The 13,113-nt window shown below is 39.3% G+C and overlaps 1 protein-coding gene across 1 annotated transcript; it reads left to right on the top strand.

Annotated features, from left to right (window-relative positions):
* The first annotated feature begins 9,264 nt into the window (after positions 1-9,264).
* On the top strand, positions 9,265-12,817 carry LOC128126425 (uncharacterized). Its single transcript, XM_052764274.1, has 10 exons — positions 9,265-9,438; positions 9,519-9,591; positions 9,667-9,747; positions 9,837-9,900; positions 9,990-10,077; positions 10,164-10,248; positions 10,700-10,779; positions 11,138-11,300; positions 11,405-11,506; positions 11,670-12,817. Exons 1-9 carry the CDS (start codon positions 9,338-9,340, stop codon positions 11,465-11,467), a joined length of 798 nt encoding a protein of 265 aa, XP_052620234.1. The 5' UTR covers positions 9,265-9,337; the 3' UTR covers positions 11,468-11,506; positions 11,670-12,817.
* Positions 12,818-13,113: the final 296 nt, after the last annotated feature.

The raw sequence follows: 13,113 nt of genomic DNA, 5'->3' as shown, positions 1-13,113 counted from the left end.
CATACGAGTTATCGAGAAGAAACATACCCGTAACAACAGTAGGGTCCGTAACGGCTTCATCTTGTCCCATTGCGAAAACTCGGCCCCTTCCGCCGGTATTCATGTTGTTTGCCTTCGGGCAGTCCCTGCGGTAGTGTCCCGTGTCTCCGCACTCAAAGCAGGCACGACTCACTCCGGTATTAGCAGTGGGGACGGATTGTTGGGTTGGCTCTTTGCAATAGCGGGCTGTATGTCCCTTCTTATTGCACCTGGTGCATTGAAGGTCACGACAAAGATCGTGGTGGTGGAAGTTGCATTGGTTGCACTTTGGAAGTTTCCCATTGTATGAGCTTGTGGGGGCAGGGTTGGTAGGTACAGTAATTGCGTGGGTCGCTACTACTTGTTGTTTCTTGGGGTTCTCCTGGAGGGTTTGTCCCCTCCTCTTGTTCCAAGTCTTACTCTGGCCCTGAGCCTCCTTAGGTGGATTTGCGGTTGCTGCAATGGTACCCTGTTTCACTCCGTGGTCGATGAGTCGTTGAGCCAGGCGTTTAGCATTGTTGTAGGTGATAGGGTTGGAAGCTAGGACATGCCCTTGAATCTGGGGTGACAATCCCCAAATGTACCTTTCGACCTTCTTTGATTCTGGGTTGAATATGGTAGGGCACAAAGCAGCGAGATCGTTGAACCTAGCTGTGTAGGCGACTAGATCAGACCCAGCCATTTTCAGATTCCAGAGCTCCTGCTCAAGCTTTTGCACTTCGCCCCTTGGGCAGTATTCTTCCAGTAGTAGAACCTTCAACTCTTCCCAACTCATGGCGTTAGCGACAGTGAGTGTCACTGAATTCACATGGCTTTTCCACCAAGTGAGGGCTCGATCTATGAAGGTGCAAGCAACGAACTTGACCTTGCTTGTTTCTTGGCACGAGCAGATCTCGAAGACTGTTTCGGTCTTTTCCAACCATTGCATTAGCGCAATGACTCCCCCACTGCCATTAAAAGTCTTTGGCTTTGAGTTGGAGAACTCCTTGTAAGTACATTCCCTTACATGGCCCTGGCCGGTGCCACGATTGGGATGATTCGTGCTGCTTCCTGTACCTCCATTTGCATTGGAGTTTATTTAAGAGAGGGCGGTTGCTACTGCTGCTGTGATAGCAGCCTGGACCATGGCCGGATCATATGTCAGTGGTGGAGGTGGTGGTGGGGTTGCGTTGGTACGTGCTGATCTACGAGGAGGCATTGCGCTGCTAAAAGAAAGAAAAAAAATGAGAGATTATAAGTTTTGGTGGTTGCGAGTTGAATGATATTGAGTTAACTTCCTTTAATAGTTTAAGAATTTGGTTTGGCCAACATAGGGTTTTGAGCTTGATTCATAAATAACGTTTGAATAGATGTACTTATGAATTGATCGGACTACTCATAATTAAAACAAGAAAGAGATATGCCCTATATATATTAAACATATAGTTGTGTTACATCCGTGTTTAGACAAAACTTTTTGACCTTTCTAAAGGTCTCCGATTACAGAAAGTTTTAAAGAAAATTATATTCTTATCCGAAGTCCTAATTTATAACAAAATTTGAAATCCTGGCAAGCACTATTTGCGACGTAGGTTGCGCTTGGAGCTTGACTCCGCATCTGATTGCTTCGATTCCATAAGACGCCTATCAAGAGCGGCTTGTTGCTCCCTTAACTCGGCTAGGGCTACAATCATTTGTGCCTGAAATGCCTCAGTTTGGAGTTGGGCATGGTCCTGAATCCCATCCAGCCTACGGATGTCAGAAGTGTGAACCTGTACTTCTACGTTGATCTCGCGGATCCGGTTAGCTTGAACTCCGGATTGATAGCATTGGTTGGCTAGTTTGCCAACCATGACCGGGAGTGCTCGGTCTACCGATCCCCCGCCTCTGACATCATAAAAGTCTCGACACATGCCGTAGGGAGGGCGTAAGCTTTGTTGTTGGCTCCAATGGTGGAGGTGACTTCCCCACACAGGAGTGGGTCCTTGGAAGTTCCTCACATGGATAGGAGGTTGTGGGGCCAGTGGATTGATAACCTCTGGCTCTGAATCCGTACCAGATTCATCTCCCTCATCCAATTCTATCGGCTCTTCGTCTTCTTCGGAATCTTCTTCGACCCATCCTCCATTACCTTGGTTGGGGTAGTAGGGGTCGTTGGGATGGTGGAATCCAGCCATTGGGTCTGTACGAGAATAGGGTTAAGAATTGACTATAAGCTAGAGTACATGAAATTTACCCTTAAGTTTAATAGCTGATGACAACACAAAAACTCCCTTAGAATTATGTAATGATGTGCTTTTGGTAAGTTTTAAATTTGTTGTCCATTGTAGACACTCCTTGGCATACGTTAGTCGGCTCTCGGACAAATATAGTTGATCAAGCTATATTCTTCCCAGTTCCGGTTACATGTCCCAAGGCGTACCTGTACTGAACAACTTATTTATAATACTTCTAAAATTATCCGATATGAAACTGTTATTAGTATGAAATGAGTGCATGCCTAATTTAAAACTAATTAAATTTAATTTCCAAAGTATGACTCTTCTCAAAGTGTTTTTGCCCAGTTGAGTTTATAGTTGTATACCAAAAAGAAATGGTTTTGATATACTTAATTCCCTATAAACATAGCTCTGATACCAATCTGTCACACCCCCAAACCAGAACGGCGGAAACGTTCGGGGGCGGAGGACATCATATTCGGTATCATAACAGTTCATAGAAAGGAAAGTACACACCACCATACATATATAAGGTTTTAAAATTTTTTACACCATTGTATTCATTACATATTCAAAAGATAAATGCATAAACATCTTTCAAAAGAAATAATTAACGCCAACGCGTTAATCTCCAAAACTTGATTTCCAAACCTGCTTAACGGTTCCCTGAGAATACAAGTTATTTCAAAGAAAAAGTGTTAACAATTAAGTTGGTGAGTTCATAAGTGATTTAGAAACATTGAATGCCATTCCAAAATGAGTGTATATTTTCCCAGAAAATCCCTTATTTTCTTATAAAAGTATGTAGTGCATGAGAGTATCTGTGTTGAAAAATGTAGATAGTTGAACCAAGAAAATCCCTTATTTTCCTAATAGTTGTTTGTTTAGTGTCCAAGACTAACAATTGGAAGCAATCCACATGCTTTAGAAGATTTTAAACATAGATTTATATAATAAACCTATCAGAAGATTTCAGTTTGTTAGATAATGAATAACTGTAGTAGCTACTCAATCATCAGTCAAAAGTACTATAATAGTTGTGTATCCGATGAGTTTTATAACCATACAAAACATAATATGCTTGTAGCGCCGTTCTTCAGGCGTCGTAGCGTTATGACAAACTGTCACCCCAAAGGAAGGACTGTAGCTAACAGTCAGGGCGCGGGATCATGACTTCCCGTATAGATCTATACACATTTGACACGTTCTCCGAACGGGAGACTCTGGTTATAGACAGGACTTGTAGCGATACCTTCTAATAAAACGGCAGTATTTGAAGATGTACACGTCTCATGGATTCTCAACTAAGTCTGTGTTAAAGTATTAGTTTTGTATGAAAAGTTTATCCTTTTTCACATTGTTTGACAAAGCATAAATCATAAGTTTTTAGAATGTATAAAACGGTTTAGCAACGAAGGATACTTTGGAATTACTAAATACTTTGTATAAATCTAGTGCATGCGAAGTATGACAAGAGTTTTCACATAGTAGTACTAAATCACAAGTGATTCATTTGATAAAAACGAGTACAATGAAATTTTATGAAATACACGATAATAACTAAATGTTTACTTGTATTCCTCCCCTAAAAGAGTATAAAAGCATTTAAAATGTATTTAAAGTGTGTTTGAAGGGAATATGAACTCACTTGAAAGTTTGAAGATAGCGAGATGGAAAACCGGGCAGAGCTTCGTCTCGGGAAACGGATTTTTCTCGGGATTCTCGGGAAGTAAAATTGATCTTCGGGACTTGAGCAAAATGATCAGGGCTTCGGGGTAGTGCGGTCACGGAAAACGAGGCAAAACGCAAGAAAATAGAGAGAGAATGAGAAAATTCCCGGGAACCCTCGCATTTCTATTTATAGGAGTGCTGAACCGCCTTGGTACGTGGGGCGTACGCTCGTACGCAGCACGTACGCGTACGTCATGCATGACCGAGTCCTCGACTGCCTTGGCTTCGGATGGGACGTAAAGGGGGTAGCTTCGCATAGGGGCGACGTGGACGGAACGAGACCAAGGCCCTCACGTACGCGGGGCGTACGAGGCTACGCAACGCGTAACCCGGATGAGGACGCTGACTCCTCCTTCGGATATTACCAGATTTTTCAATTAAATTTATATATAATTTAATTAATAAACTTCAAAAAATCATATCTCCTTCATACGAACTCCGTTTTCGATGGTCTTTATATCCACGCGTAGGTGAGACTATGCTCTACAACTTTCGTTTAGACTCCATTGGCAAATTATGAAATTATCTTTTTTATTATTTATTTATAAAATATCGTGATTAAGGAATTTCTTTAAAAATTCATAACTTCATTATCTGATGTCGGTTTTTGCCAGACTTTTTACCGCTGAAATACCATTGTCGAGCCCTTCGATTCTCGTTTAGGTCATTCCGGCCAAAAGTCGCTCGATCTCCGATTCGAGTTTTTAGCTGTCTGCTGCTAAGCCGAACTTGGAAAAATCTTAACTTCAATATACGAAGCCGGATCTGGGCATTCTTTTTACGTGAGATCCCGGTTTAATGATATTAAACATAGTAGGAATTTAAATAGATACTTTTTGGTCATTTTATCATCAAAGTTAATTTTATTAACTCCAAGGTGGTTACAATATTTGACTTTTTAGGTCATTACAAAGAGTTGAAATATCGGGTTGTCACAAACAAACTGACGGATATCAGTCTTAAGCATACTCAGATAACGGGTCATTTGAGACTGCTCAGAAGCAAACTCTGGGCAAAACATCGCCCTCTCTGTGAACATGTGGGTGATCTCCATCACCAACTCTCAATCCTTCCTCAATGTCAAAAACTCCTGAGGGCCGCTCCCGCTCCACACGTGGAACGTAGAGGGTGCGGAACATATCCCTGAATTGCTCCCAAGTAATAGCAGCTCTCTGATCACCGGTGTACGACACAGTCGTCAGTCTCCACCAGTCCTTGGCCCCAAGCCTCAGCAGGTTCAGGGCACACCTGACCTTCTGGTCAGTAGGACACTAGCACGTGAAGAAATAGCCCTCCGCGTCAGATAACCACCTCATAGCCTTGATCGCATCCTGAGTACCATCAAACGTCGGGGACTTCGTGTTATCGATGTCTCGGTACTGGAAATTCCGGTTGGCTCCTCCTCCACCCCCTGCCGCTGTTACAGCCGACGTAGCTGTAGCGGTAGCCGTCTCTGCTAAGGATGCATAAAGCTCATCAAAGTACTTGACCATAATGGTCTTGATCGACCCAAACATCTCTGGTAGCTGTGCTCGAAATGCAGCAACAATCTCATCATGTAGGATCTCCCGAATCCTGGCATCCAACTCTTATGTCCCTATCTGCACCACGGGCTCAGGTGCTATGGGCTCATCCGGGCCTCCGCCCCTTGATCCTGATCCTAATCCAGTTTTAAAGTGCTTCGTCATCACCATACTGAAAATGTGCCCAAGATGTCAGATAAACAACATAATATCGGGAGACCAATTCCCACAAACACTAGGGGTTGTGACTTCTTGCTACGCGTATGGTTCTTGTGCTTTCAGTAGTAAGGGCCCATACTACCTTCCACACCTACCCATATTTGTCTCAAGTATCACCACAACGCCCTAACAATAGGCATCAACTTAGCAAGCACTCAACCCTCACTTCTAGAGGAATGTGAAACTATCTCACAACTGGCCTCACGGCTTCTCCGGACCCATCCATCCATGAAACTTCCACCAACCCTGCAACATTAGTGTATGCTAGCCACACATAACGATGGACCCGATAGACTTTCAAATATCCAATTCTACCGTAAGGTTGAATCAAACATTCTCAGGCTATAAGATCTTGATTATGCACAACCGAGATGCATACACTAAACAACTACAGTAATGATGTCAATTCCATATAAAAACAACGCTAGGCTAGTAGGCATCATATAATCGGGCAAATATATCATTCATTTCCTGAAGATTCCTAGCCTAGCACTAGCATGCTGTTCTAACAGATAATAATATCAAATAATTGTATGGTATTTTGGTGTCTACTTAATGGCTCCGACTGATTGTACACTCTGCATCCTCCATCCCTTATTTTGAAAGCCACTTTAGAATTTATTCAAAAATTTCCTTGATTTGAGACTGGATTCACACGAGTGTTCCTCCAATTCACTCAGACCAAAGCTCTGATACCAACTTGTAACATCCCAAAAATTATAATCCAAATTTAAACTTTTTCAAACATAAAACCAAATAGTGTTTTACAAAAATGTTTTCAAAAATATTATTCATCAGAGTGTCCCAGGAATATGATCATATGGATGAGGAGCGGTATGGTCAAGCCTTCACCTTGCATGATCTCCGGAAGTACCTGAAACAATAAACTGAAACTGTAAGCCCGAAGGCTTAGTGAGCTACCCCCAAAATACCAATACCACACCGAAATATACCTTGTTAAATAACAGATAATCAACAACATGCGTATTGGGCCTTTGGCCTGACTGGACCGCCCGATAGGGCCTAGAGTCTATTTGGATCTATCCTGAGCCTTCGGTACGACTGGACCGCCATTCGTGCCTTTAGTCTACCCGGATCGCTCGCAGGGTATTTTGACCTTTCGCACAAAGCAGGACTGCCTCAACCCAAACATCAAGCAAATAACCATGTGCACAAGATTAACATATACTAGCATATACATATATCAGATATAACTATCTCACAGATCATCGATCATAGCAATCTCTCATAACCAGAGCACCAACCTAACCAGGTCACTAACATGCCAATTCTAACGGATCATAAGAGCATAACAACATACTATCTATTCTGATACCGATCTAACAGATCATACCACATGCATCATGCCATAACCAAGATAACAACTAAAAGGGCCGGCCTTGGTGCCTTAGACCCTATCGATATAGTGAGGATAACTCACCTTGCTAGTAGCTCGGAATGATACTGCCCACACCTCTAGATATAGCTCCAACCACCTCGGCTGTACCCTTAAGTGGCCCACTCAATAATCACTCAAATTACCAAAATTCCCTTGGGAGGTACAAGACATCCCATAGTCAAATCAATTTATTGGTCAATGGTCAACAATCCATGTTGACTTATTTGCTGAATATAACTTTCTATGCCTCGAGTCCCTCCTGATTCCAGAATTTCTCGACTCAACTCGCCGAGTCTCTATCAGACTTGCCGAGTCGATACGCGACTCAGTGCTTGGAAGTCCAAACTGACTCGCCGGGTCATCTCCCAGACCTCGCCGAGTCCATGCGGGACCAATCTGGACAAAATCCTACCTGACTCGCTGAGTCATCTTCCATACTCGCCGAGTCCATACGCATAGTCCCATGATCAAGCGATTATGAACAATCCTTTTGTTCCAATCAGTAGATCTAGATCCCTAGAGTGCATTAGCAACGTAAAGTTGCTACCTTTACGTATTTTCATGACTCAAAATCCACATCTAAGCTTAAAATGGGACTTCACTCATAAACAAGGGTTCCCTCATGACCCTATTAAGAACTTTATGAACTTAGGACTCAAAAAGGGGTCAGATCTGAAGTTTCAACTTCATATCACTACAAGAAAAAAGGCCTTTTACGATGCGCAAAATACGACGCTCATTGATCTATGTTACGCAAAGGAGATTGACATTAGAAAAATGTCATCTCTTCAAAAAATTTAAGGATAGAAGACACGCATTATTGCGCGCCCTTAAATTAGTGTCTAAAAAAAAACACGGAGGGCACCTATAATAAAATGCGCGTCGTCTAAGGATGTCGCTTTATAATTTTTAATGGAACGCGCGTTCCATCCTTTAACAGTAGGGGGAAATGAAATTCTGAAAAAATTAAAAATCCCGCCTTCCTTTTTTTTCTCCTTTCCCTCTTGCCCTAGACGCTCCTTCCTTCCCCCTCCCGACATTGACTGTTGCTTACTTCTTCCCTCACTTCTACCTACTGGAACCACCATATCTCCCACTCGATGTTGAAATTGTTAGAAAAAGCCCTAATTATACTCTCAAGTCTAAATACATAAAAAATAGAAGATGGTGAAGAAGTAGAAATAGAGGAAGTGGAGGATGAACAGTCGAAAATGGAAGGAATGGCATCAATAGCGTTGTTACTAGATGGGTCAATCTCGGGTCATTTTGTTCAGCTTCCCGAGTCCGTTTATTACCAGATGGGTCAATCTCGTCTTTTTGTCTTGACTTCATATCTCTCTGTAAAGCAAGCGACGACTTCATATCAAAAGTGGAGGTGGCAGCCTAAAGACTGTAATTTGCCAAAGTAAGCATACCTAAAACGTGAAATTGGCAAATTGGATTGCACAGAAACGCGATTGGGATCGGGAATTTTGGTTTTGGAACGCCGATTTGTGAAATTGGGATCAGCACATCCTTTTGAATCGGTTTGTCTTCCTTTACCTCTGTACTCTCACACTCTCTCTCTCTCTCTCTAAGCCCTAAGCTGCCACCATCAATAATAAAATAGTTCGATCAAGTTTAGTTCAATTCCTGATCATCGATTTGAAATTCTATTTCTGATATGACCTTTTGTGCAATTCTTTGACCTTTTAATCTTAGGGTTTATCTTCATGAAATCTAATCTTTGTGAACGAACTAATACACTTTAGGATTAGGGTTTAGTAATGGGATTCCTTCGTTTTTGTTAGGGCGATGTGAGTAATGAACCAAGGAGAAACACACAACAATGTAATCAAGAAGAAGATGTTCCAGTCTTGGTTGATGCAATACTTCCATTATCTGCAGCTGCCATGGCTTTGCCACCTTTATCTATTCGAGGTGATTTGGGAGTTGTTTCTACTGCTGGAGTTAGATATGCATATCCATTCCTAAAATCATTTGCAAAAATGGGACCTCAAGGTGTTCTTGGTGCCACAAAGCTTTTACGCCCTTTTTCAGAAATAGTTGATTCATTGGGACTCAAAGATCCTTTCGTTAGAAATTGGGTGGATCTTTTGTCTTTCTTACTTGCTGGAGTGAAATCCGATGGTGTTCTTTCAGCAGAAATGGTACATAATCATATCATACATTAGAATACCCTGTTGGTGGAACTGGAGCACTTGTTGAGGCTCTTGTTCTCATATTTTCCTTCTGATAAACTTCCAAAAATGTCAGAACCTTCACAACTTATGACAGAAAATACACGTTCTGATCTTTATGTTGCACTCCCTGTTCTCAGTCAAGGAAAGAAATGGGTCTTACTATACAGGTAAAATTTCATCTTCATCATATTTTCAGTTTCACATTATTCTTGAATCTTGATATATCATTATCTTTTTTATATGTTAGTACATGGAGGCATGGCATATCTCTTTCAACCTTATATAGAAGAAGCAATCTTTGCCCTGGGTTAAGTCTACTGGTAATGTCTTGTCTTCAGTAACTATGCAAAATGTCAACTTTACCCTTTAACTGAAACTTGATTAAACATTTTCAGGTTGTTGGAGATCGTAAAGGTGCAGTGTTTGGTGGTTTAGTTGAGGCACCTTTGAAACCATCAACAAAGAAAAGATACCAGGTTTGTAATTGTTTAATTAAGTTCGTTTCTCTATATGTTGACAAAAGACTTTTCTACCCTTTTCACTATGATGAGTAAATACTATACAGGGATCGAATGATACATTTGTGTTTACAAATACACCAGGGCGTCCTGTTATATATCGCCCCACAGGTACTGCATTTTCTTGATAATATATAAAAAAATCTTTTATAATTTTAATATTTATTTGGGATTTATTATGTTAATTGTGCATTTATTAGGGGTGAATCGGTATTTTACTCTTTGTTCAACTGAGTATTTAGCGCTTGGTGGGGGAAATCATTTTGCATTGTATCTCGATAGTGACTTGTAAGAGTGTTGCACTTGCATCATTCCTATTTTTCTTTTTGAGGGATAATATGGTAATTTGGCAATTTGCATATTTTTTTCCCCAGATTGAATGGGTCAAGTTTGGCCTCAGAAACTTATGGTAACTCTTGTTTGTCACACACCCAAGAATTTGAAGTGAAGGAAATTGAGGTGCTTTCTCTCACTTATTTTTGCAAAAATTACATTTTTGGTCCTCGAGTATGGCTGATTTTGTTCAATTTGGGTCCTACAAAATTCTCTTGCAAATTTGATCGTTATTTGAGGTTTTTGTAACGTTTTTACTCTTCGTTCCAAGTAAAATGAGTTGGGACTAAAATTGAAAAGATCAGCAATACTCAGGGACCAAAAATGGTCATCTTACTTAGAACAAGGACTGAAACTCTACAAGAAATTTCAAAGGACCAAAATTGTAAGAGAATTTTTGGGGACCAAAATTGAAAAAATGGTTCGGGACCAAAAATAGTCAAATAAGGACTAAAGTTGCAAGAGAAAACTTTTTGGGACCAAAATCAGAAAAATTAGAGATTCTCAGGGACCAAAAGTGTAATTTAATATAAATAGTTTGCATAACTTGAGTTGATATGAATGTCAATGTGTGCAGCTGTGGGGGTTTGTATATGCTTCAGAGTATAAAGAGGCGATATCAATGTTGAGGACAGAAGCACCTGGGATATGTCGATGGTAGATTGACGATTATGCCCTTCATCTTGTATATATTTTAACATGGGTGTTCCATTTCCATTGCTATGTTTGTTGAAACTTGGTTTGTTGGGTTTCAACGTAGATAACTTTTTGGATTTATGATATACGTATAAAAGATTGATAAAGCGAGGGGTTTGTGTTAACAAGTTAACGGAAATATATTTTCTGATTTTGTCAATCTTTTTAAAGAGCTACTCTTTCCACTTTTCATCCTTAGCAGATAACACTTTTTATCTTTTTCTTGTTTTCTCTTTCAAATGGTGTACCTTTTAACTTTTATGGATGACCTATATAATAGTGATAACTACAATTAAACAAAGTAGCATCCACTTCTCAGGTTTATACTGCCCCTGATTCTGCCTGGTATAAAATGCCTAAGTCTACAAGGTGAGCTTTGTGGTTGGACATGCTTTTACATTGGTGTGACTGCTGTTGCTTTTGGATGCTCTTATGATCACCTCAAACCAAATGATGGTCACCTTGTTTGGGATCGTTTGCCTGTAAGTTATATCATTCCTCATATTTAACAAATTTCAATATATAAATGATTAAATTCTCATGTTTTTTGTACTTTTTTACTAATTTACAATCACAGGGACAACAGATGCAAATGAGGAATCTTCACGATCACATGCCATTCTTCGTTCATAAATCTTGCAGGAAATGAAAGAGGTGCAGATACAACTGATAATGATAAGAAAACAAGGTAAAGGTTGGAATATAGAATGGAATGGAATGGAATGAGTCATTCCATTCCATTTCTTCCCTCTCTATTTTTCTCTCTCTCTTTTATTCTAATGATCAAAGTTCTTGTTTTTAATATCAGTTTCCTTGTTCTCTTTTATACTTGATGCACCTTTTATTTACAGGCTTGGCCTGTGCGTACTCCAAGGCCTGTTGCTTTCAAGCTTGTTGCTGATACCCCTCTTCTTACTGGACAGGTAAGTTTCAAATCTTTTTGTTGTGGATTTCTTATAGTTTCTTTTTGTTGTGGATTTCTTATAGTTTACTTAGCTTCTTAAATCAAAGAGTATAAAGCTTTCCTAATGTGTTCTAATAATTAAGAAAACGGTGTTTTTTTGAAAAATACTGATGGACTTTGCTATTTTGTTGTATGGTGTATTACCTTGGATATAATTTGTTTTTACAGTTTTCTCTTTTTATTTAATTTAAATTTGGATATAAGTTTGTAACACATGGGATTTATGATTGCAGCAAACAATCTTTCTTTTCTTTCTAGACATGATTAAAGGCATGTTTTTGGCTGTAGTTATTGGACCATCTGTTGTGGTTGCCATCATTTTAATAGTACAGGTATTATTCTATCTCTGAGAAATTTCATTTGCCATGTCATCAAAAGCTGCCAGATGGACTATTATCTTTCAAGTTTGAGTTGGTTCTCAACTTGTAGAAGAATAACATAAAATATTTTGGCATCTGAGTGTAAAAAATAATATTTGAACTCATAAGTTCCTTAATAATACTTTATTGTGTTACATGTACTTTATTACTTACTCATAATATATAATTCAATCTGATTATTGATTATATATTATGAGTAAGGAGAGCATTCTAAACATTCTAGAAACTTTAAAAGAAGAGGGAAATAGGGTCTTGTTCAATGCTTTAGCTGTGTTTGCTCTAAGGGAGATCAACTTATCACAAGTAAGTTACTGTTTCACCCTTTTATTTAATATTTTTGTGATTGAATGAAAGTCTTAATGAAAGTAATTGACAGCCTTTCTCTGTAAATGATGTTGTGATTGTGGGAGAGGTGTTGTGTTTTTCTCTGTTGCTAGGTAACCTTCTCAACAACAACATTCTACTTAAGCAGGTGAGTAATCAAGATTAAGGAAGACTTGTAATCATGTTTGACATTCCTTTCCAGTAAGAAAAAGAGTTGTATGATTATTTGTTAGTTTTATAGGAATGTATAACCCATGTTAGCAATGTTTTATTTTTGTTTAACATTTGAATGATTCTTTGTATGACATTACAATTTGTGTAATTTATTTTATTTCTTGAGTATGAAATTTTATTTTATATTATGCAATGGATTGTATTTTTTGTATACGGTATTTTATTTATATTATGAGAAATTAAATGCAAATTTAATTTAAAAATTAATAAATATATAAATTTATTTTTTTAAACATTTAAATTTACGATACGCAAAAATGTGTGTCATCTTCATTTATGACATGGCCTTTCTTGACAGGGGCTTTCTTGATACGCATTGCATGTCATTAACACGCGCGTCGTAAGGTTACGACACGCGAATGCGTGTCATCTTCCTTTATGACAGGGCCTTCC

The sequence above is a fragment of the Lactuca sativa genome, chromosome 5, assembly GCF_002870075.4.
Source record: "Lactuca sativa cultivar Salinas chromosome 5, Lsat_Salinas_v11, whole genome shotgun sequence".
NCBI lineage: Eukaryota > Viridiplantae > Streptophyta > Magnoliopsida > Asterales > Asteraceae > Lactuca > Lactuca sativa.
Note: the sequence above shows the minus strand (reverse complement) of the source record. Positions and strands in the feature narration are given on the sequence as shown.